General features: G+C 57.0%; 6 protein-coding genes across 6 annotated transcripts; 4 read left to right on the top strand and 2 right to left on the bottom strand.

Annotated features, from left to right (window-relative positions):
- Window positions 1-4: 4 nt before the first annotated feature.
- Window positions 5-1,945, top strand: K437DRAFT_262138 (uncharacterized protein; the record flags this gene model as incomplete). Its single annotated transcript, XM_013388756.1, has 1 exon — window positions 5-1,945. The coding sequence occupies one exon, from the start codon at window positions 5-7 to the stop codon at window positions 1,943-1,945; it is 1,941 nt and encodes a 646-aa protein (XP_013244210.1).
- Window positions 1,946-2,717: 772 nt separating this feature from the next.
- Window positions 2,718-3,720, bottom strand: K437DRAFT_255391 (uncharacterized protein). The gene is made up of 2 exons (XM_013388755.1): window positions 3,675-3,720; window positions 2,718-3,581 (listed from the first exon to the last, which is right to left on the bottom strand). Exon 2 carries the CDS (start codon window positions 3,415-3,417, stop codon window positions 2,905-2,907), a length of 513 nt encoding a protein of 170 aa, XP_013244209.1. The 5' UTR covers window positions 3,418-3,581; window positions 3,675-3,720; the 3' UTR covers window positions 2,718-2,904.
- A 1,308-nt stretch (window positions 3,721-5,028) lies between these two features.
- On the top strand, window positions 5,029-8,474 carry K437DRAFT_212733 (DNA/RNA polymerase; the record flags this gene model as incomplete). The annotated part of the gene is made up of 2 exons (XM_013388754.1): window positions 5,029-6,246; window positions 6,330-8,474. Coding segments are annotated over 2 exons (3,363 nt in total), but the record flags the coding sequence as incomplete, so codon positions are not given.
- A 519-nt stretch (window positions 8,475-8,993) lies between these two features.
- Window positions 8,994-11,378, bottom strand: K437DRAFT_245343 (indole-3-acetaldehyde dehydrogenase). Its single transcript, XM_013388753.1, has 2 exons — window positions 10,597-11,378; window positions 8,994-10,525 (listed from the first exon to the last, which is right to left on the bottom strand). The coding sequence occupies exons 1-2, from the start codon at window positions 10,974-10,976 to the stop codon at window positions 9,403-9,405; spliced, it is 1,503 nt and encodes a 500-aa protein (XP_013244207.1). The 5' UTR covers window positions 10,977-11,378; the 3' UTR covers window positions 8,994-9,402.
- Window positions 11,379-13,475: 2,097 nt separating this feature from the next.
- Window positions 13,476-18,528, top strand: K437DRAFT_267502 (uncharacterized protein; the record flags this gene model as incomplete). Its single annotated transcript, XM_013388752.1, has 3 exons — window positions 13,476-15,427; window positions 15,493-15,751; window positions 15,817-18,528. The coding sequence occupies 3 exons, from the start codon at window positions 13,476-13,478 to the stop codon at window positions 18,526-18,528; spliced, it is 4,923 nt and encodes a 1,640-aa protein (XP_013244206.1).
- Window positions 18,529-21,510: 2,982 nt separating this feature from the next.
- Window positions 21,511-22,604, top strand: K437DRAFT_80807 (uncharacterized protein; the record flags this gene model as incomplete). Its single annotated transcript, XM_013388751.1, has 2 exons — window positions 21,511-21,554; window positions 21,724-22,604. A coding segment is annotated over exon 2 (662 nt), but the record flags the coding sequence as incomplete, so codon positions are not given.

Below are 22,604 nucleotides of genomic sequence, written 5' to 3'. Positions count from 1 at the left end.
GAGCATGTCGGGGCTTAAGCGAAAGAGGGATCGCAAGGCGCCCTACGACCGACAGCGGGAGGCCATCGTCCAGGTATTTGGGGCAAAGCAGTGTCTGGGTGAAGCGGACGAGGAGCACGAGAGCGCCGGCGACACCATCCTAACCAATGGTGACGGTGCGCATACATTGGCAGACATATCAGCCAATTTTGCTGCCAAGGTCGACAAGCTCTTGCAGGTCAACATACGGCGCGTTCGGCGTCGACGACTGCGTTCGCCTTCGCCTGTGCCAGACACAAGAGCTGTAGATGAGATCGCACAGTCATTCCGCGCACACGCCACTCGCATCGCCCTAGCAGGAGGCAGGCCCAATCTCACCGCCTATCTCGGAGGCGATGATTCTGCGGTTTCGGACACGGCCGAGGATGCAGGATATCCCGATCATCGCGTTACGCCCCGCAAACCGCAATTCGGAGACGAACAAGCAACAGACGACATCTGGGAGGCGTACCTTCGAGCCTTGACCAGCCTTGCAAATGTCTTTCCCCACCTTAGCATGGCTATCCCAGCTGCGCCGGGGTCCGAGACAGAGAAGCTGCTCTTGGAAGCGATGAAAGACGGTGTCATCTCCTTTCCCGAATTCCTGATCGCAACCAGCGGGCCGCGGCTGGGCGAAGGCGTCGCGGGTGGCAGCAACAATATGCGGCTCCGTGCCTTCCCCTCTCTGCCTAGTTGGGCTCACCCAGTAGGAGCAGGCATGGTATTTCCTGGAGGCTTTCTCCCTTCCTCGCGCGTCTACCTTTCCAACGTTGCCAAGCGTGCAGCCGAGTCGCTCCGCCAACATCAGTCCGCCAACGCGCACCCAGCCCACCTAGAGGCACCCATGCGACGCGAAGTGCTACCCGGCCGTATTCGTCGGCTACCCGTTACGAGCGTCAGCCTCGAGAGCATTATGAAGGGTCATGACAACTCGATATATGCACATCGACCCGTGCCGTTTGCACCCATGTTCGTTGGGGGTGCGTGGACCCTGTTCAGCACTGTCGAAGACCAGCTGGCTTTCTTGCAAGACAAGCCGGAACTTTTCGAGCTGATGGACAGCATCGATTGGGAGTCGGAAGATGAGTGCGAGGCTGGAAACGCTGCTCGTGGCCTACCGCCATTTATACCAAGAAACGAAGAAGAGCTCTACTCGTGGGTTCAACTTCAGCGCAAAAGCAACGAAGCGATCGATGGCAGCACTCGGTCTTCCGGCAAGGGCGACTACAATGGCACAGGAAACACCGACGACGGCAGCAAAGGCGAATGCACTCCGGTATCGAACATTTGTCCGGTGGGAACGACTTTTCAACCCATGGGATCTGCTGTAGAAGAAAAGGACAGCCCACTGAAGTCAGAAGGTTCCCTGTGCGGCCTTCCGCAAATCGAAGACGATCTCCCGCTACACATTGAATTCAATGCAGCAACCGATGATGCATCGATCGAGCCTGTAAGAGAAGACAGCAAGGACGGGGAGGACGAGGCGACGCAGGAATCGGAAGGCTTCAGCCCAGCATCCATCATTATCACTTCTTTGAAAGCAGACAAGCCCAAACACGAAGAGGCCATGCCGGTGCTCTCTGGCAGCCCTTCGCAGCAGCAGCCCATCATGGATCGCGTCTGGAGGGGCCAGACTGCGCGGTTCGCCTTCAGCACGGGCGAAGGGATGGACATAAATCTGCCTAATGATGGTGATGGTGACGTCGATGCCCGTGCAAAGAGTGCATGCGACGGAGCAGGACTAAAAGGCATACCAGCAGTGTTGAAGCAAGGTAACGAGAACGACGTCGAGGATACCAGCGCGATTGGCATGGCGGAGCAATTCCTTGCCTTGGAGCCGGATAGCAGCAGGAGCAAGGCTGGATCCGTAGCGCTGGAGGAGCGGCGCACAAGAGCTCATGGGTCGTCCGCTTCGATAGTCATTTAGGCGAGAATACGCCTCTATGGGGCAGATGATCAAGGAGAGGGTGCGAAACAGCGAGGGCCGAGCAACCGCAACAACGCCAGTAAGCGCAGGGCTAAAAGCCATGATGAGAGAACTTTCAAACATGAACCAAGCTACTTCCAGAACTGGCCTCTTGATCTACATGCGTTGCCCTCGAGGCATGGAGCCGAATCTGGAACCGCAATTGCAAACGGTGCATTCTACCCGATCGAAGCAGAGCTCATCGCAAGAGAGCCCGGCCCCCTACTTGCTTGCGGCAAGTCAGTCAGCCGGACCAGCTTGCATCTACTCTGATTTCTTCCCTTGCATCTCGAAGTGGCCTAACGTGGGAAGCACCCGACCTTGCCGCCTTCGCTACTCACCGAGAGCGATGACTTCAAGCCCGTCCACAATGCAGATGTAATAAGCTCTGGCGTTCTGGGTGAAAGTTCTCACAGCGATCGATTTTGTCACTCTGCAGACATACGAGTCTCTGCTTCGCGCTCGCAGAAGGCAAGAAGCGAAGCAGCCAAGGAGACCGCGCGCAGTCTGAAGCCGACCATGGTGCGCCTCCAGTCAATAGGATGTGCAGGGGGAGATTCAACTGACAGGTCAGGGCGCGCCAGCGTGTATGCGTTTTTGCTTGTTGATGGATGGAACATCGCCAATGTGCAGTGATGAATCGCCAAGCCACACGCGCGAGGTTGCTTGACTGTAAACGAACGTGTTGAACGCGCCACAATCGTGGCTTGTGCAAAATGTCGTCATCGGTGATTGGCCATGGTTTGATGTAGTTGCACGTTGCGAGGGAAACAAGTGGAAAGGAATACAGGAGCATGAAGTAGTGCTATTTGTACAGTGGGCACAGCATCTCCAGAATGCATTGAGGCGAACAGGAAGAGGGCGTGACTGATCCAAATGCAACGGAGCCATTCTCTACCATCGCACTAATAACGAATAGCTTACGTCCCCGGGACTCGTGGCTCAGGCATTTTCGGCTCATCAGCGATGGTATTCGTTGCAGTAACCATTGAGCTTTGCGCCGTATGTGAGATTGTGTGTTGCCCTCCTTGACCAGCATGCGCTTCACCGGCGCCACTGGGAAGCCCATGTACATCGTAACTGTTGTACGCATCATCGTAGCCCGCATAGCGACTATACCCTCCAAAAGCAGCGTCCGTCTCATGTGTAGGGCCTCCATCCGCAGCTACGTCGTCGTAGTCGTACCCGCTGCTACCGTGGCTCTCAGCCCCTCTTCCGTAGCCGCCGAACGTCCCGCTTACGCGCGGACTCGTCGCGACGAAAGGATCATTTTCATTTAGGTCTGGACCGGCAGAGTCGCGCAGGAGTGCAAACCGCCGCTGGCCGGGCACGAAGGGCGTCGGGTGAGACGCAAAGAGGTTGTCGCCGCGTCCTGCTCGACGTGTGATGCGCCTGCGACGGTTGTGGCGGAGTCTTTGGAACAATAGGCCCATAAAAAAGTCAGATGTAGGGAGAGAGTGGGCAGAGCACAAATGAAGATTTACGAGCTCTCGCACTATGTCTGAAGCGACTTACATTAGAAAGCCTATGCCCGCGACCACGGTCAAAAAAACAGCAGCGCCGATTACGATTCCCAGAAATGTCCAGAAGGAACCACCTAATATCATCAGAGAAGTGGCCCATCCAAGAAGTGGTCTCGTCAATCAGGTTTCAGTACCGTAGTCCAGCGTCCGCTATTACAGTCACGTACCGATCCTGGGTATGTCCTCTTTAGACCCCGAGGACGTCGCGCTGGGCGCAGCCGCACTCGCTGATGGAGTCGTGTTGCTAATTCCGCCTTCCATCTCTACCAAACTTGCTCTGGCGAGGTCGCTTCTGACTGAGGTTGGAATTTGGATACTGAGAATGGAGAACCGATCAAGAGGCTGACTGAAGCTGGTCAAGTTGGCTCAGAGTCGGTCGGCTCGACGGAGTGACTAGGCGGACCTCGAGCGATATCGGACGTTGTGCTCAGGGCTTAGCGGGCAGGAACAATATCAAGCAGTAGCCTTTTTCGGATTCTCACGAGGTGCTCAACCCAAACATGGACGTTCGTTGGATGACTAGAGGATAATGAAAGAAAGCCACCTATCCCCCCGTCAAGATCATCGCCAAGTTGTTGCAAGGTTCAATGACACTACCGATTGCAAATGCTTGTCAAGACGTGTCGACGACGCTGACAAAAAAAGAGCGGGGATTGCCTGCAAAATGTTCGAGACAGTTGTTGTTTCCTTGTCTTCGGGCGTGATCATCCCATCTTTTACGAAGATTGCTCAGCGGCCTGCAGTGGTTCAATGGTACAATCGCCAAACCGTGACCCGAGAAGCACGTTCTCGCCGACGAAAACGAGAGCTGGCGCGCTGGCGGCCGAGAGACAGCTGTGGAGCTCAGCGGTTGTTCGTTATTTCATTTTGATTGCAGCCTTCGAAATCACCTATCCTATTGCACTCCATCGAAGTATGCTCTTGATGGGCGAGGGTAGCATCACAAATGCTGTGAGCCGGTCGATGACTCTTTTGCTGAAAGGGCTTGCCGAGTTGGCACCATGGCTGTTGGAGCTTTATGCATTCTCCCGGCCCGAAGATCACACCACGCGGATCAGCAGGTTTCGTAAACGGTGGCCAAGAAGGGTGCGAGGCAATTAATGAAGACCAGTAGGATGTGAAGAGACCCCCCTTTGCAAGCACTCGGTTGAAATGCCAGAGGGAAGCGATTCTCGCCGGGCTGAGAAACGGCGGCGGGCCGAGTCGCCTTCACCGTCGGGCGAACGAGAGCCTGTCACTTCCAATGCTTCGTGCTTGGGCGATGATCCGCTATTTGACCATGCCATCGGTCGACATGAAGAGGCCGCTGCCCTTCAAGGTACTAATAGCGATGATTTCCACAACATGATGGATGTGGACGCGAATATGGACAGGCTATTCACACCCGAGCCATCAGAGGCGAAGTCCTCGCGGCGAGCTCCAGACGCAGTGGAGCACGACGGAAGCTCGTCTCCTTCGGCTGTTTCCCAATCGTCATTTGGCCTTGCGTCAGGTGGCAACGGACATGCACGGCAGTATGATGACCAAATCACAGGATCTGTAGGCGCCAAAGCTGATCGCCAAGATGCCTACCTCGACTCGGAAGCGTACGAAGCTGTCGCCTTTGGGGACTTTGCGACATACATGCGTCATAAACGACAAAAGCTCAAGGTTCAGGAAAGTGCTTTACTGCAAGAAGAACGCATGCTCCTGAAATATCAGCAGCGAGCCCTGGGGTCACTGGCGGTCAAAGATGCAGAAGAGAGCAGCTCGAAGCCGTTAGCTGATATCGCTGAGATTGACAAGGAGCATCCCCAAGTATTCAAAGGTTGCTGTATCTACATTAACGGCCTTACTCAGCCACCCTATTTAGAGCTGCGCCGTCTCATTGTTCTGCATGGCGGTGATTTCATGGCCTATCTCGACACCAAGGGCACCGTGACGCACATCATCGCTTCGTCGTTGACACCGAAGAAACGCATCGAGTTCAAAGACTACAAGGTCGTCAATGAATCATGGATTCTCGACTCAATCAGAGAAGGCAGACGAATGGATTGGAGGCGCTATCGAGTCGAGGCGGAGAATGGACCTGAATTGGAGCGCTGGAACAAGATGAAAGTGCAGAGCAAGGAAGCTGCTAAGAACCAAGGTAGCCAGTGGAGTAGCAAGTTGACGCGGATAAATGTGACTTCGTTAAGAGCGCATAAAGAGCTGGCTTCACAAGATGGAAACCGACTGGAAGCTCCTGTTACACCTGAGAAGGGTAAGGCGGACCCGTTCCTGCCCCCAACCGCGCTTGCGGACAAGAACAATACGTCGCCATGGGGAAAGAGCACCGCTCAGAAAAAGCTGCTCGACATCTGGGCGAGAGGTGCGGAGAGCTCGTCCAAAGTGGGGATTATGATATCTGCAGCTGCTCAAACCCCAGTAGGCACCACGCAGCCTTACACAGTCATCGGCACAAACCCCTCTTTGCCTGTTGCGGCTGCGCGTCTCGTGGTCGATAACGCGCCTTACACCTCACATCCATCCAATGGGCACGCCGCACGCCTGCTCGCGTCGCCTTCGTGGCGTGAGCGCAACACTGCATCCAGCGGGGACTTCCTGAGCGGGTATTTTGAAAAGAGCAGGTTGCACCACCTCAGCAGTTGGAAGATGCAGATGAAAGATATGGTCGAAGACGCGCTCCGCGAATCTGGTAGGGTAATGGGAAGTCCTGAGCTCCCCAAGGGTGTCAAAAGGGTCATCATGCACATCGATGTAAGCTATTGCGGGTGGGAGCCGAGACAGGAGCTCACCTTGTTCACGCCGATTATTCGTTCCTCCGTCTGTGCTCTCATCAGTTCGACAGCTTCTTCGTCAGCGTTGGTTTACGTGATCGTCCAGAGCTAAACGCTAAGCCGGTCGTCGTCTGTCATCGGCAAGGGCAGATGTACAGTACCGACGGTGATCAGAGAACGGTCCCTGTCCAAAGGACAAGCACGTCTGAGATCGCATCATGCAATTACGTCGCGCGCTCGTTCGGCATCCGCAATGGTATGAGCTTAGGACAAGCTCACACGAAGTGCGCAGAGGTGCACTCTATCCCATACGAATTTGATGCATACAACAATATCAGCATCCAGCTCTACACCATCCTCCTGGCGCACTCAGACGCCATCGAAGCAGTCAGCGTTGACGAGGCGCTGATCGATGTCAGCTTCCTTCTCGAAGAGCTGCGAAACGGAAACGTTCGCCAAGAGGCGCAACTACTCGAAAAGTACAGGCACTATGTCAGTAGTCAGGGAGACTCTTGGACGGGGGAGAGGCAGCTCGCCGAGGCGCTGCGTGACGAGATTCGCAGCAAGACGCGCACGGAAGCTAGCATCGGCATCGGATCGAATGTCCTTTTGGCAAGGCTGGCGACTCGCAAAGCCAAGCCCGGCGGCTCTTTCCACTTGCTCGACAAGGATGTGCCGACATTCTTGGCGGATCTCGATATCGACGACCTCCACGGTATCGGATGGAGCGCTCGCGAGGCGTGCAAGAAGGAATTTGGCTGTGTCACCATCTCAGAGTTGCTGTTCAAAGCTAAGGAGTCCGACTTTCGTCGCGTTTTCGGGCGCGAGAAGGGGGCGCAGTACTGGAACAAGCTGCACGGAAAAGAGCGAGACAAGCTAGAAGGTGCGCGCGTCAGGCGCAGTATCGGTGCCGCTGTCAATTACGCCATGCGCTTCCAAGATCAGGGCGAGGCGGAGACATTTGTGCAGAATCTCGCTGCGGAAGTCGCCGGCCGCATGGAAAAAGCCAAGCTCGCCGGGCGCAAAGTGCAAGTCGCCGTTATGGTCAGGGCGAAGGACGCGCCAGTAGAAGCGCCGAAATTCCTGGGTCATGGCGTCTGCCAAACATACAATAAGAGTGCCAAACTTTCTAGCTCGACGCACGACCCCGCGCAGATCAAGCGTACCGCGTGGTCGTTGATTAAAGCTCTCAATGCCGATCCCCGCGAGCTCAGAGGAATCGGCATCAGTCTGCAGGATCTCACTTCCACGACTCCCGGTGCCCACCTGCCTCTCGTCCCCAAGGACGGGCAGTCATTGCTCATGTTCGGCTCCGATAAGAGGGATGCGACATGGCCTGTGCTGCAAGGCGAAAAGCTGCCAAGCAAAAGCAACACCAGCGACGGCGCCGCCCAAGCACCCAAAACGGTGCGTTTCGACGAAGGTGCATGGGATGAAGCCGAAACACCCCTCCTCCCGGGGCCCTCGCTGGTGTCATTTCAGCGCCGATCACTCTCTCCGGCGCCAGGAGCTGAAGAAGAGCTTGCGCAACTCGAGGTCGAATATGATCGCATGGAACCCCAATCGCGAGCGCCCGTGGACGCGCAGTATATGGTGCCCACGCAAATGGACCAAGATGTACTTGCCGAGATGCCTGAAACGATGCGGGCGCAGCTGAAAGCCGCGATGGACAAAAAAGCAGCTGATAAAGCAAGCGACGCGGAACGCAGACGCGATCAGCCCCCAGTGCGAAGTGACGTGACGCTAACTGCATCTCAGATCGATTCAGCAACCCTGGATGAGCTACCCGAAAGCCTGCGCAAAGAAATTCTGCGTGAACTGGCGGAAGTTAGTCGGAATAACCTCGGGCCTCGTCCACCTATGCTTCCGCTGCGCGTTGCGACCAAGTCTCCTCGGAAGAAGCCAGCAGCTGCGAGCCCTAACAAGACCCTGCCAAAGCACAAGCTGGTTTCTCCGCTCAAGAAGAATCAACCCGTGATTGACCAGGTCACGCTGTGGATCATGAACCCTGACATGCTCAAAGACACAGATCTGCGAGAGCTCGGCGTCGATGCGGAGTACTATCGAGCGCTGCCGGCACATCTGCAAAGGGAGCTCATCCGCGAGCAGACTGCCGCTGTGCAAAAGTCCAAAAAAGCACGCGCCAAGCCAGCGAGCAAGACTTCAGACATGACGAGAGCAGAGAAGCGTGCTGCCGAGACGCAGCGCATCGGGCTGACCGACCCTGCGTCTGCACTCGCCGCGGTCAAACGCGCGCAGATGGGCGAGGGCCAGTCTACGCTCAAGGGCGCGTCGAGCACAGAAAACGTGCGTGCGTTCATCGCCGCATGGTTCCGTGCATTCAGAGCTTATGGCCCGCGCGAAGGGGACGTAGCGCGCGTGCTCGAGTTCTTGCACCACTGCGTGCGACCCGACACGGGCGTCTCGCCTGATCTCGCAAAAGTGGAGGCGCTCTTGCGGTGGTGGCAGCAGCTCCTGCGCAACTCGTGGCCACTGGGCGAGCACGAGCATGTCTTCGAGTCGTCGCAGTCACAGCCCCCATCCGCAGCTGCAGCGGCACAGGTCAGCCCCGCGCAGCAGTGGTGGAAGGCCTTTTCGCACTGTGTGGGCATCCTCAACGATATGATCACTGCAGATTTTGGGGCTCCTCTCCGCTTGTAGTAGCGGCCTCTGTTGGCTTAATATTTGTAAAATATTTCCTTTTGAAATGTAGCATACAGCAACGCTCGGCCCGATATACCAACCCTTCGTGATCGCCATGCTTCTCGGCCAGGTTAAGCTGAGCTGGCTGCCTGTGTCGTCCCGACTCTCGTTTGGCTCCGCTCTGGGCAGTTGTTGCAGTTAACGGCAAAGCATATGATTGAGCACGACCTCAGCCGCTCTTTACACGCGATGACCAGCAGAACTACGTTCGTGCTTTACGGAAATGGCAGTCATTTCACTCGCGAAGATTGGGTTTTGTTCCGAGTTAGATTCCATTCGCATATCGTCACTAACAAGTTCATGGTGAAGGCGGAGCCGGGGATATGTGCACTGTGAGACAGGGATACATGAGGAAAGCCACCAAGCTCACGCATATCTCGCAAACTTCCAAAAGCGAAAGCATGCTTTGACCAATCCTGCTTGTACCCTTTTCTTACAAAGGCGCGGGGATGTTCAAATTGACATGGACGGCCTTAACGTTGGTGTAGTTGCTCAATGCGTACTCGCCAAGCTCGCGGCCGATGCCGCTTGCCTTGTAGCCGCCAAACGGTACCTGCGGGTTGATCTGGTTGTAACAGTTGACCCAGACGGTGCCGGCCTTGAGCGCGTGCGCCGTCTCGAGCGCGCGCGAAACGTCGCGCGAGAAGACTGCCGCGGCCAGGCCATAGATCGAGTCGTTCGCGATGCGGATTAGGTCCTGCTGATCTTTGAACTTGTGGACGACGACGACCGGTCCGAAGATCTCCTCGCGTGAAATCTTGCTGTCCGGGTTGACGTCGGTAAAGACGGTCGGTTGCACAAAGTAGCCCTCCGTGCCGTGGCGCTCGCCGCCAGTGAGAACCTTGGCGCCGTCGGCCTTGCCTTGTTGGATGTAACCCATGACACGGTCGAATTGCAGCTGCGAGACTTGCGGACCTTGGAAAGTGTCTCCCTGGAAGCCATCGCCGGTCTTGATCGACTTGACCTTTACGAGCAGCTTCTCCATGAACTTTTCGTAGATTGCCTCCTCGACGTACACGCGGGTGCCGGCGCAGCAGCATTGGCCAGTGTTGAATGAGAAGCCGAAGGCGGCCCATGAGACTGCCTGTTCGAGGTCTGCGTCTTTGAGTATGATGTTCGGAGATTTGCCACCGAGTTCGAGTGTGACCTTCTTGAGGTTCGTGCTGGCTGCAGCCTTCATAATGTTGCGGCCGACAAGCGTAGAGCCAGTAAAGGCCACCTTGTCAATGTCCATGTGCGCAGCGATTGCGGCGCCGGCAGTCGGGCCGAAACCTGCAACGACGTTGACGACACCGGTTGGGAAGCCAGCCTCCTTGATCAGCTGACACATGCGGAGGCCCGAAAGCGGAGTTTGCTCGGCGACTTTTAGTACAATAGTGTTTCCAGTTGCGAGGGCGGGTGCAATCTTCCAGGCGAACATGAGTGCCGGGAAGTTCCAGGGAATGATTTGACCGCAGACGCCGACAGGCTCGTGGCGAGTATATGTGAGCTTGCTGCTGTCGACCTCGATGACCTTGCCGTGATTCTTGTCTGCCCAGCCAGCGTAGTATCGCAGGCTTGATGCGTCAAGCACGAACGCCAGATTCAGCCACAACTCGTTTGAATACAAAAATTGCTCAGAACTTACTTGGCAATCACCTCAGTGAAGTCAAACCCCTTTGCAATCGAAACAGGCTTTCCATTGTCCAGCGATTCGATAGCGGCGAGCTCGTCGATGTGCTGCTCGACCAAGTCGGCGAGCTTAAGAAGGAGACGACCACGCTTGTGGCCTGGGACCTTCTCGCCCCAAACATTGTTGTACGCCTCCCGTGCCGCCTTGACTGCGATATCAATATCCTTTGCGTCGGCTTCGGCGACCTGCGCGATCTCCTTGCCAGTAGCAGGGTTGATGACGGCGAGCGTCTTGCCGGACTGCGCGGGAACGAACTCGTTGTTGATGAAAAGGCCGCCTGAGAAGGAGCTCTTGCCGCCGTTGGGGAAAGTGAGGTTGACCTGAGGGGCTGACATTGTCGTAGAAGGTGATGCTAATGAATCGATCGGCACGCGAAGAAAGATGTGCAATGGATGCAATGGGATGGGGAAGCGGAGAAGAGTGGGCTGACGGAAGGCTGGCTATATATGCGGTGGTGGCGAAGTGGGAGATGACCCGGGAAAGGGGAGCAGGCGGAGTGGACTCAAAAAGGAATACGAAGGCACAGCGTGGCTGTCTATCGACTTCGAATTGGAAACCTTGCTAAGTAAAACCCAATTAGTGAGGCCAGTAAAAGCGAGTGGGGTGCAGTGGAGTGGAGTGCCGATGCTGGAGGTGAACCTGCTGGCTGGCGCAGGATGGCAGGAGAGGAAGAGAATGGGAGTGAGGGTACTTGCCCACCATCTCCTTCTCACTCCCCCCACCCCACACAAACGCCGCTGTTTCCGGAAGAGTCACTGCATCAGTCTTTATCGTTCATTCTGTATCGCGAGGCGCGCACGAGCCATGCAGCCCGTCACCTCTCTATTTGTGCAGCTATGGTTGCAGCAGCACCCAGCCCGGTTCATACCACAAACAGACGCCGGCGTTAGGGTATCCCCCGCGCCCCACTTTTCACATCCAGTCATTGATCACCTGCCACTCCAACTTGGCTTGCCTCCCTTGCAGGCCCAGTGGCCAGCTGGCAATCGCCTCTGGACGCTGGAGCATCTTGATAGGACGCCGCGCTGACTCAAGAGCGCACGAGCGTAGGCGTCAAAAGTTCAGCTCCAAAGCAAAACATCTCGGCTTCGATCAATGGGAACGGCTTGTTCACAGAGCCATAATCGATGCGAGCCCATTATAGGTTGTGATAAAGTTTAAAAGCAGCCCAATTTCCACAAAGTATACAATCCCTGCCGTCGAAAGGCGAGGTCCATGGGCGGTGTGGCGTCAGCCACTAATCTCGGCTCGTTGGATTTCCATCGGCCCCACGATCACTATTTTTGCCTCCTGTGGATTGGTGCCCACCCGCTGACTGACTGACTACCTGTACCGAGGGCGTAGTCAGAGTACAAGTGTACGGTCAGCATTCAAAGAGTCACAATCTGCGTATCGCGTCTCCGCTTGGCGCTTGCCATAACTGCCGGATGACGACCACGTGAAGGTACGAATAGGATCGATTGGTTCGCCGCGTCCGTCAGCAGACCCATCTTTCTTGTTCTCTTCTCGGAGCAACCCATCAACCAGCTCCTTCCCATGTAGTAGGTGATGGGTGTGGTGCATAGACGTTGTTTTGCCTAGCAGTCGATGGACGCGATGAGCATGCGGCTTTGCCAGTTCTCCTCAGCAAGATGAACATGGGGTTAAATAGCACCTGCATCACCGTCGTCTTCTACACCTTCATTCATAGTTTATAGTTCACTGTCGACCATAGTAAGCCCTGAGAAGGCAACATAGTCCTGACCAGAGTTGGCTCACTGGTTCATGTTATCATTTGTGTCTTCTACTAGTCCATTGCCTTCGACGTCATATCAAAAAGTAGTCCCTCATAATTGGATTGTTTGTGTCTCCGTCGCGCGTTCTCCTGTCGCAACGATGACTTGATTAAGTGTGGAGATAGCGGATTGTTTTCGTGAAAGAGACACGGCCAAGAATAAAAAGTAAGAAAGAAATACAGAAATAAAGAAATGGAACTCACCCTGTGAACGGACACAACGCCCGCACACCGCGCAGCCGGACTCACGCACTGGCACGCACTCCTTTATCTCACACAAGCCCTGGACGAAGACTCCAATTTGATTCCCAAACTGCAACCGCAACCAACCGCAGCATCTTGGATCCAACGGTCGACACCTCGATCGTTGCTCATCGCCGTGCCCAGTCTCCCGAAACACCACACAAGGACTGAAGATTGACGAGGGCATCTGAGCGAAGAGGCCGCACGTTATCATCTCAAATATCACAACCCGACTCAGCTCAACAGTCGGCAACTCCGGCACAGATGCGCACAGCACCAGCACAAAGCCTTCAGCAATATGCGAATGCCCTTGCGCTTGCGTATTGCGAGTGCCGGCTGATGCCACGGCAACGCATCAACGGCAACCCAGCTGGCTCGTGAGGTCGTGTAGGGGGTGTGTAGTGGTCGTGCCTGGTCATGCAAGCCGGAGAAAATGAGACGGTGCCAGCCTCTCCAACGGTTGAGGGGCGCTGCGAGGCGCAACTTGGCTCGACCTTCTCCGAACAGATCCCACCAGCCGCCGAGCCATGCAGTCTTGCGTAGTGCGCAGCACTTAGTGCATGATGTGCCCCTCCGACTCATTGACATTCAAATGGTTCCACGATCATTGAATAGGAGACCTGCGGCAATGGGACGAAAGGTGGCCTCTTCAACATCTGAGTGTGCTTTGCTCTGTTTTCACAGGACTGACTCAAGAGGCCATCCTCCTTCGTCTTTGCTCGTGATATGCCACCACAATATCCTCTCTATGCACCTTTAGGCTTGCTCACCCTTCGAACGCTGGTCCCAGCACGAATGAAGCTGTGCATCATCAAGCATGACCGTCGATAAAAGAGGAGGTACAGCGCGAAAGGCGCCGCGCTCTGGCGGCCACCTTCCTGCGCGAAACGTACGGATCGCCAGTGGGGCGCCGGGTATCTTGGGCCATGCTGCTGGCCATGTCGACTCAACGCCTTCGTCTTTCACGCCATCGACGGTCTGCAGTATAGATGGCGTCGACGACGGCAGTGTAAGCGCCATGACGGCCTCCTCAGCGTCGACAGACTTCGTTCCCCAGCAGCCTGACCGACTCAAGCTGTCGCAAGCTGTCGCAGCCATGTCGTCTGAGAGCTTAGATTCTGCCATGGACACGCCCGGCTCGCTGACAAGCGATAGTCGCACCAGCAAGAGTAGCGGCCGCCCAGCGAACATCACCCGCCGGCCGAACGTAATCCGCAAGCACGCCTCGCAGCCAAACTTCGGCGCCGCTGGTCGCCGCCCGCAGACTGCGCCTCAGTTGCAGGCACATGCATTGCGGCCGGAAAGAATGATGCAGCGCACACAGACGCAAGTCGCTCCGGCCGGCCCCACGATGGCGATGCAACGCTCCTTTACGCAAATGCAGCCTAACCCAGCTGCAGAGGCAGCTCCAGTGCTCACCACCGCCCAGCTGCAGCAGCACTTCCGCGTCGGTGGGCTGTACTCACACAATGGCGAAGAGATGAACTTCCTCCCTCCAGCCGTGCAGGAGCAGCACTTTTCACGTCTGCGCCACAGTCAGTCGGCCATGAACCCGCGCGCACAGATGATGATAGGCCCGTCCTTTTCCTTGAACGCGTCGAATCGTGCAGACACAGCAGGCGCCGCCATCGATGCTACAGCTGCTAATGGCGCGCCCTATACTCTCTCTCGCTCACGCAATGGCTCGACATTCTCCAGCTTGTACGATGGCGTGCACAAGAAAGCAGCAGCATCAACAACGGCCATGATGGCTACGGTGAGCTCGGGCACCTCCGCTGCGGAAGGCATCGATGCCATTGTCCCCATGCGCAGCATGCGCGGCATGCGAGGCCTCGAGCAAGCTGAACGCGGAGAAACCATGATCAGCCTCGATCGTCATGGCGGGGGCTTTGAGACGGGCGAGCGAATCATGCCTGACGAAGTCAAGAGGATGGAGGAGCAAGACGTTATCAGTAGTCGACGCAATTCGCAAGTCTCGACAGATCTTGGCCCGCTTGACTCGGCTAGCAGCATAGGCACGAACAATAGCGCACTCGCAGACCGTGCTGGAACCGCGGCGATGGCGATGGTCAACAGCGGGAGCAGTGCAGGCCAAAGCATGCTGCGCTCCTCGACGTCGCTGTCAGCACTTAGCTCTGCATCCTCCCTCGATCGACAGGGGACCTTGCTCAGCGCGAGCGCTCACCCTGCTCGCCGCTCCCGCGAGCTCAGTCGCGTGCTCGGAAACACAAGCAAGAAGCTCAACGACCCCGTTGAGCCACACTCGAGCTCCGACTCACTCGCCGCGGTAGCTACCTCTCAGGCCATTCTCGAACACGGGCGCTCTGGCAAGGCTCGCGTTGAGCTCGACATGCTGCTCGAGAGCGACCTAATCGTCGAGGGTGGCCAGCTGCGCGGAAGAATGGTGCTCAAGATCCGCAAGGATACCGACAAGGAAGGCGCCGTCAAACTCATGCAGCCCAAAGTTCGCGTTGTCGGCTTTGAAGAGCTGATTGGGGACGACATCCGGTACATTTTCTACCACCAAGCGGCCATCGTCACCGCCGACGCGTCAGAGAGCTTCATCCTGCATGGCTCGCCAATTTTCTCGGCGCCCGAGCGTGGCGGGCAGAAGCATCCGATCTATTCGTCGGCGGCAGACGAAGAGGGCTACTTCACAGCCAAGGAAGGAGAACATTTCATTCCCTTTTCCCTCGACATCCCTGTCGGCAAAGGGGCCAAGGGCACGTACCGTGGCAAACATGCATGCGTTCGGTATATTGCTATCGGGTGAGTATTGTGGTTAATCTTGTACATGATGAACATGAAGCTGATGAAGACGTCACTATCGATAGCTCCGTCAAGCTGAAGAGCGGCAACGACGCGAATCGCTCAATTGCGCACTTCTATCGCCACATAGACCTCTTCCCTTACCTCAACCCAGCTGTGGCACTTTCCAGTGCGCCAAAGCCGATCCAGGCGTCGGTCAGCAAGGGTCTCTTCATGGGCGGCCAGGGCAAGGTGCACCTCACAGCCTCGCTGCATCGCAGCAATTGGGTCGCCGGACAGCGCGTCTACGTGCGCGTTGGTGTTCAGAACGAGACGAGCAAAAAGGTGAGTACGCTGCGTGAGGTCGAGCGTGTACTATCGAGGTTGCTGATGTGTTAGCCACACCGTAGATCAAGAGCGTCACACTCGCCCTTCTTCGAACGCTCACGCTCTTCCGCCCGCGAGAGGATCTAAATCTCGGCCAAGGTGGACGCGACATCGACCCCGATGCATGCGTCACGTCGACAAGCCGCAAGAAGTTGACGGAAGAGACGCTCGAGATGGGGCAGCGCGGCGCAAACGGCACCGTCACGGCGCGCGGATGGTGGACGGGTGTCAGCCCTGGTGGCTCGGTCGACTTTTCACACTCGATGGCCATTCCGCACGATGCGCTCTCGATCGTCCGGGGGCGCCACGTCGAAGTGCTTTACTCCATCAAGGTCTCGCTTAGCAGCTCCATGTCGTCCACCGTCTCTGTTGAGCTGCCACTCCGTGTGATCAACTTTGTCTCCCTCGACCCTCCGCCTGGCAAAGTCACAACCGCCCAGCAGGGCTGGCAGCAGACCCCAGCCGCTGAGGCGCCTCTCATTGACCGCGTGCGCTCCATGGAAGTCCTCAAGAGCCCCGTCAAGGCCGCTGCTGCACCTTCCATTCTTCCGCCTGCGTCCATTGAGACGCTCGGCAGCTCTGCAGAGCCTGATGACGAAGTGTCCCGCGCACGCCGTCTCCAGCACCAAAAGTCACTTGACTTCATCCAGCATGCAATTCGAAGCGCTACGGCACGCCGCATTGGCACCATGCCAACCGACGATGCAGAGCCAACAGGACTCGGGATCGCGATCGACGATGAGGCACTCAACGAGCCAACCCCGACGCCCTCACAAACCTCGACCATGTCGTACGAATCTGCCATGTCAAAGAACGCCAGCATCAGCTCTGCTTCGACTGGGCCGCTCAATCCAGCATGCCTTCCGTATATCCACCCGCACGACCTGCCAGACATCCTGGCCTCGCAGAAAGCTGTCGACATTGACGATATGGACTCGGACGAAGATGACGAAATGGAAGTGCAGCTGAATGACGATTCGATCGACGAGGTCGACATTGTGCTTGGCTCGGCTCGCCTCGAAGATCAGGTCGCTCCTGCATTCGGTCTTAGTCTACATGCAGCGAAGGAGGATTACGGAGATGAAGAGGAAGAGGATCGTGAAGAGGACGTGGGAGAGACGACGGCTGGAACGATCAAACCTGTCGCAATCCTTGAGGCGCCACCCGCCGAGCTCGAGCAACGACAGCCGGTCGCAGAAGCACCAACACTCCCCCTGCCTCAGACAGAGGCTCCGATTGCGTACATGCAGCCGGAGAACTTGCAGAAAGAAGCCCCTCGAGTACTGCAGTCGGTACTGCCGACAAAGCCCGCTTCTCGCACTTCCCCAAAGACAAAGGCAGCGCTTCACACAGCTACGGCCACGGCTGCGCAGAAGCCTTCCTCCGTCTTGCCGCCTGTTAAGATCGCCTCGCCAAAGCGAGCGTCGCCAGCGCAGCGGGTGTCCCCCACAGCCGCCGCTGCTCGGATGTCGCGCACACAGTCTGGTCCTAATCTTCGCAGTCGGATCGCCATGCTGGAAGCCGCTTCGCCTGCAAAAGTGGAATTGAAGCAGAAGAAGAGCTTCACCTTTGCCACAGCCGATGCTCCTGTCAAGACTCGAAGTTCGATGGAAGCACTCAGAGCTAAAGTCCACCCGGAGCAGACAAATACCCGCAAGGACCTCGCAGTTGCAATCGGACAGCAAGATGGCACACACAGTCAGTCGTCGTCCAACGCGCACAAGAAGACGCCTCAGCTCAAACACAAAAAGCCGTCGGGGCGCAACAACAGACAAGGACGCAAGGCTAGCGCTGAGTCTGCCAGTACGGGGTCGTCTACACCGGACAGCCAGGCTAGTTCCTCGCCGGGGTCTTCGCTCGGACCACTGGACTCTGCCTCTGTTGCTTCCTCATCGCCTGCGAGCAGCATCGTGAAGACGCCGGACACAGACTCTTCGTGCGCGCACGCGATCGAGGTTGTCCATGATGGCCAGCAAGCGACAAGGGGTCTCGGCGCATCCGCCAGCAAGGCACAGACGGGAGGCCAGGAGCGAGAGCACTCGCTGAGGGCGTTCGCCTCGCCGCAGAAGGTCGATGTCACCTCGCGCACAAATATTTGGACCACCCCGCAGAAGCCTATTGCGAAGCTCCGGGGCACAGTGAGCATGGCCAACATGCGCGGATCGAGTGCTTCGTCGACGTCGCCTTCGGCTGCCAGCTCAGAGCACGGCGACGGAGGCGCGGGCCTCCCGCACAGCAGCAGCACACACAACCTGCGCGGCGCAGCGCTCGTCGTGCCGTCGGTGCGCAACAAGATCGCCGCGCTCGAGAGCCGGCAGGCGACGCTACGCGAGCTTACCGGCGCTGGCGGCAACGACAGCGACTCTTGCGCCTCGACGAACACAACGCCAAAAGCGGGCAAGCGCCTCTCAACCACGAGCGCCGGGGGCGCGGCGCTAACGCCGACCGGGCGCGTCGCGCAGCTTGCAGCAAGCGCCGAGGCAAAGGGGAGCGCGCTGCCGCGGCGGCGGCCGCCAATTGATGGTGATGGCAGCGGCAGCGTTAGCGGCTCACCGACCAAAGTGGGGAAAGCTACATGTTCGGCTGCTGCGGCGGTGGGCACGCTCGCGCGCAAAGGAAGCGCACACTCCGTCTCGTCGTCTGCTGCTGGCGACAGGCCTGAGTACCTCCGCCGCCCACCGAGCGTGCTGAGCTTCAAGGCGCCGGTGTTCAAGCCTGCGCATATGCGCACGTGAGCGCGTGCACGGTCCCTGCGTTCTCCGCTGGCGTGTGGCGCCGACGACGAAGACTCTTTTCACATGCTTGCATACGCGCCCGCACCCACAATTACACGGCAGGCGACCGATGCTGCGGTACCGGCTGCCATACTGTACACCGTTCGGCTCCGCACCTGCTTTCTACCGACACTCATGCGGCACATCTGTCATTCGTTTCGCCGTTTCCACTTGTTTTTCTCTCTCACTTTTGCTTTTGCTTTCGCTTTCGCTCACTCCATTTCGGGCCGCAGAGGGAACGAGTCCGGCCGTCCCTTGCATCTCCCGTCTGCGTATTTACACGCCAAAAGTCTGTCAATCCTTGGTCAAAGTGCATGCATTCATGTATGTATGCATGTATGTATGTAGTGCCCCGTCCAGCGTTCCTTGTAATCGATTCGATACTCTGAGCTCACCTCCCCCTGGTACATACCTATGGACCGTTCTCGCGTGGTGACACACTGGGGAGAGGACAGGCTTTGGATTTGTGCATTTGGATACCATGCGTCCAGTGCGAGTTGCGACTGCGTCTATTCGATTGGGAAGGCTGCGTTCCGTCGCGCACGCGCAAAGACGCGTCGAGTGTGACCCGCGCACATATACAGTTGCGCCAGGCAGTCGGTGGCTGGTCGTAGTCAGCGGGCCAGAGTGTGGGTGGGTCAAGTGGAGGATAGTTTAGAAAAGGGGGTGAGAATCCAGTTCTCATCAATCTTGTCATCTCCGAGTTCTCCATAGCAGAGATCAGCTGGGTTGTGCTTGTTTGATTGAGGACGGATTGTGCTTGTGCGTTTTGTTGGTACGTGTGTACGTACATGCATGCATGCGTCGTTGTGTGTGTTGTGTGTGCTCTCGTGTAGTGTGCATGGCTGCAATGTGCAAACTCTTTTCTGCGGCTCTCCTTTGGCCTTTGATTGATCTCATTGGTTGCTGCACGTCGATGGCCTATCCGTGAGTGTGGGGGCGTCTGCCGCCTGGGGCTGGTAGGCTGGTACAGATCAATCAGTTTGAACTATGCATATGCAAATGTATGGACAAAAGAATGGAGCCCTACTGTGTTATTGACACAGTGCTACTGTGCTGCTAGCCCATTTGCACACTGGACCGCGTGACCCGCAGTCTTCAAGTCTTTCGCACGGTCACGGCGACAAGGGGGGGCAAAAGCCTTGCGCAGTCCATCTAGTGCATCAGGGGTGCAGCCTAGCAGCCTGCTGCACCCCCACAGTCCTCGCTTGTGACTCCTGCCGCAGCAAGAAAGAAGCGCAGCCCCGAACTGACATGGCTCGAGCCCCATTTTGGGAATCCGCTCGGGAGAGTTGTGACCCGTCGCAGATTATGTAGCGTCGAAATGGCTGAGATCCAGGCCCCGACCCGCTTGTTCAGCCATTGTGAATGCACCTTCCCGCCTGTCAGCATGGCACTTTGTCATTAGTTCATTATATGAGAGGACTTCCACCGCAGAACCCCCTCTGGCCTGGTGCAGCGACTGCGCATGAGACTAGTGCTGCCATGGAGCACAACGATATGGGAAAGGGTCTAGGCCCTGGCATGGGTGCTGCGGCGCCCCGCCTCCCTCTTTGTTTCCATTGGTTCTCATCCACCTGCACGCAAATCACATTGACTATCCCCGAGGAAAAAAGCGACCTGGCTTGGAGATTCTTTCTTTTTTTAATTCTTTCGTTTCGAGTGGTGGAGATGGGAGAGGGCGGCAGTGCCAGGTACGTTCGTGTCCCAACTCCGACGGCTGGTTGGTGGGCGACGATACCATCAGCTCGAAGGAAGACCCATCTCTGGTCTGGCTGACTTGAGCCAAACAACCAAAACGCTGTTGGCTTTTGATGACTGGGCGATGGATGGCCCGTGCTGCGTGTCAGGCAGGTTACACTCATACTTGGATTGTGACGCTGTGTGTGGTGTGTGTATGTACGTGTGTTGGATACTCGGCACTCGCGCGCCCTTTTCCTTCGCGCCTCGGTCTCGAGAGCTAGCTACCTAGCTGGTGGTCGCCTCTGCCAGTCTTGCCTTTTTCCTTCTTTCGTCCTTAGACAGCGTTGTGTGTCGTGGTTGGGGTTCGATCGCGCCGTCGCACCGTCTGTGCCCTTGGGCCCTCCACCCGCTCTCTCTCCATCGTCGTCGTCGTCGTCGTGCACTCGGTGGCACGCACGGACCCCAGGCATTCGCGCGAAACGAATCGCCTCTGCGCCGCCGGAGCAAGAAGGGAACAAGTGACGATTGCTAGAGTAGAGGCGTCGCACGCACCATCGTCACCGCAGCAACCGCCGCGATCATCCTGCCCCTACTCGGCCCGTCCCTGGCCTGCTGACCGCACCGAGAAGAACAAAAGTATGAAAGCAGGCTCGCATCTTTAGCACCAGCACCAGCACCAACACCAGCCAAAAAGCATCTAAAACGATATCCCAAGCACTGGCATCGCCTCTTCCATTCAAGAGGCAGGCTCATCGCCCACCGTTGTGTCGAGGCATAAGACTCATCGTAGCAGTCAAACACTCCGTTCTCTGAACGTCTTTTATATCTTGGTGTGGGTTGAATAGGCACGCAGCACGATCTGCTGAGAGCTTTCTTTATCCATACATCCATCAAAGACCTCTCTCTCAGCATACACCTGTTCACCACCGCCATCATCGCTTGGACGGCACGCTCTTCATAAAGCAACAGGCCGCTTCGATCTGCATACGCAAGAACTGCTTCGGCCTAGCCAAACAAAGGGCCTGGCCCTTATTCCAGGGCCACGCACTCCCAGTACGCGCATCCTAGAACGGCAGCGTCATCAGGCGCGCACGCAGTTGCTGTGTTTGAGCAAGGGTGCGCTCGGTTTGTTCATTGGTGTTTGGCAGGACAGCACAACGTCTGACACTGTACCAGCCTGTCCGCTGACAGAAACGTCAGAGTTCATCGCTCAGAGATCTGTCGGCACCGAGCACTACCATCTATCCGATCTGATTCAATACCCAGGCCCCGCTCGTTGAAAACTTTCCCTTGTGCATTTGCGCGCGAGTAACATCGTTGGAGGTTGATCGTTCGCACGGTGCAAAACCGACGCCCTGACGTCTACCGCATTGAACAACTTCGTCACGCTCGCTCGTTCATCATGCGACTGTAAATTTCTTCCCTGGCCATTCGAACACAAACGCGGCATCTGGTATGGTACTGTTTAAAAAGAGGGGAAAACGTAATCAAAAACAGCAACAGATTACATGTTCAACAATCCAGCCATCTGTAACCAACAGCAGCCAATACTCCCTGGGCTCACTCCTCGTCGCTCCGCTCGGTCCCCCTTGCCTGTCGCAAGCAACTAAGTCCGTCGGTAGCGTAAATCACTATCTCTCTCGCTTTCAGCATCCCTCGACGACGTAGATTCAACACGGTCTCATCGTCAGCATGTCACACTCTCGACAGCAGCGTCCAGGTAGCGAGCGCGTCGGCAGCCGTAGTCGCGGCAACGACAATGCCACGTCAACATCACCACCCAGCGGCGTGACGGTGACTGACACGCTCATGACGCGCAAGCTCAGCAGCATCACGCTGGACGAGGAGACGAGCAACTCATCCTCGTCCCCCCTGTCCTCCCCGCATCCGCGTCTACCCCATAATCAGCAGCTTCAGCATCAGCGTGGGCATCAGCATCACCGCCCACAGCCCGCGCGGATTATGAATCCTCGCGCGCACAGCGCGCCTCAAAGCAGCGCATCGGAGAAGGAGGAGTGTGGCAGCAACGGCAAACGCGTCGTCGCGTCTCCGGGGCGCACGCAGCGCGAAGCGCAAATGGACCAGCGTCTCCGGACGCCGGGGCGCTCGCGCCAGCGCGGCAGCGCCAACGGCGGCCGCCAGGCTTCACGGCTCCTGCGCTCGTCGACCGAGTCAGACGTGACGACGCTGCGCAAGCTCGCGCTGCAGGCTCACGCGCGCGAGCAGCAGCTCGCTGCCGCTTCCGCCGCCTCTGCCGGCATCACCAGCAGCGGCAGTGGCAGTGGTAGTGGTAGTGGCAGTGGTAGTGGCAGTGGTAGTGGCAGTGGTAGTGGCAGTGGTAGTGGCAGTGGTAG

Source organism: Tilletiaria anomala (genome assembly GCF_000711695.1).
Source record: "Tilletiaria anomala UBC 951 chromosome Unknown K437scaffold_23, whole genome shotgun sequence".
In the NCBI taxonomy this organism is placed as follows: domain Eukaryota; kingdom Fungi; phylum Basidiomycota; class Exobasidiomycetes; order Georgefischeriales; family Tilletiariaceae; genus Tilletiaria; species Tilletiaria anomala.
The sequence above is the reverse complement of the archived record's forward strand: the minus strand, read 5'-3'. Positions and strand labels throughout refer to the sequence as shown.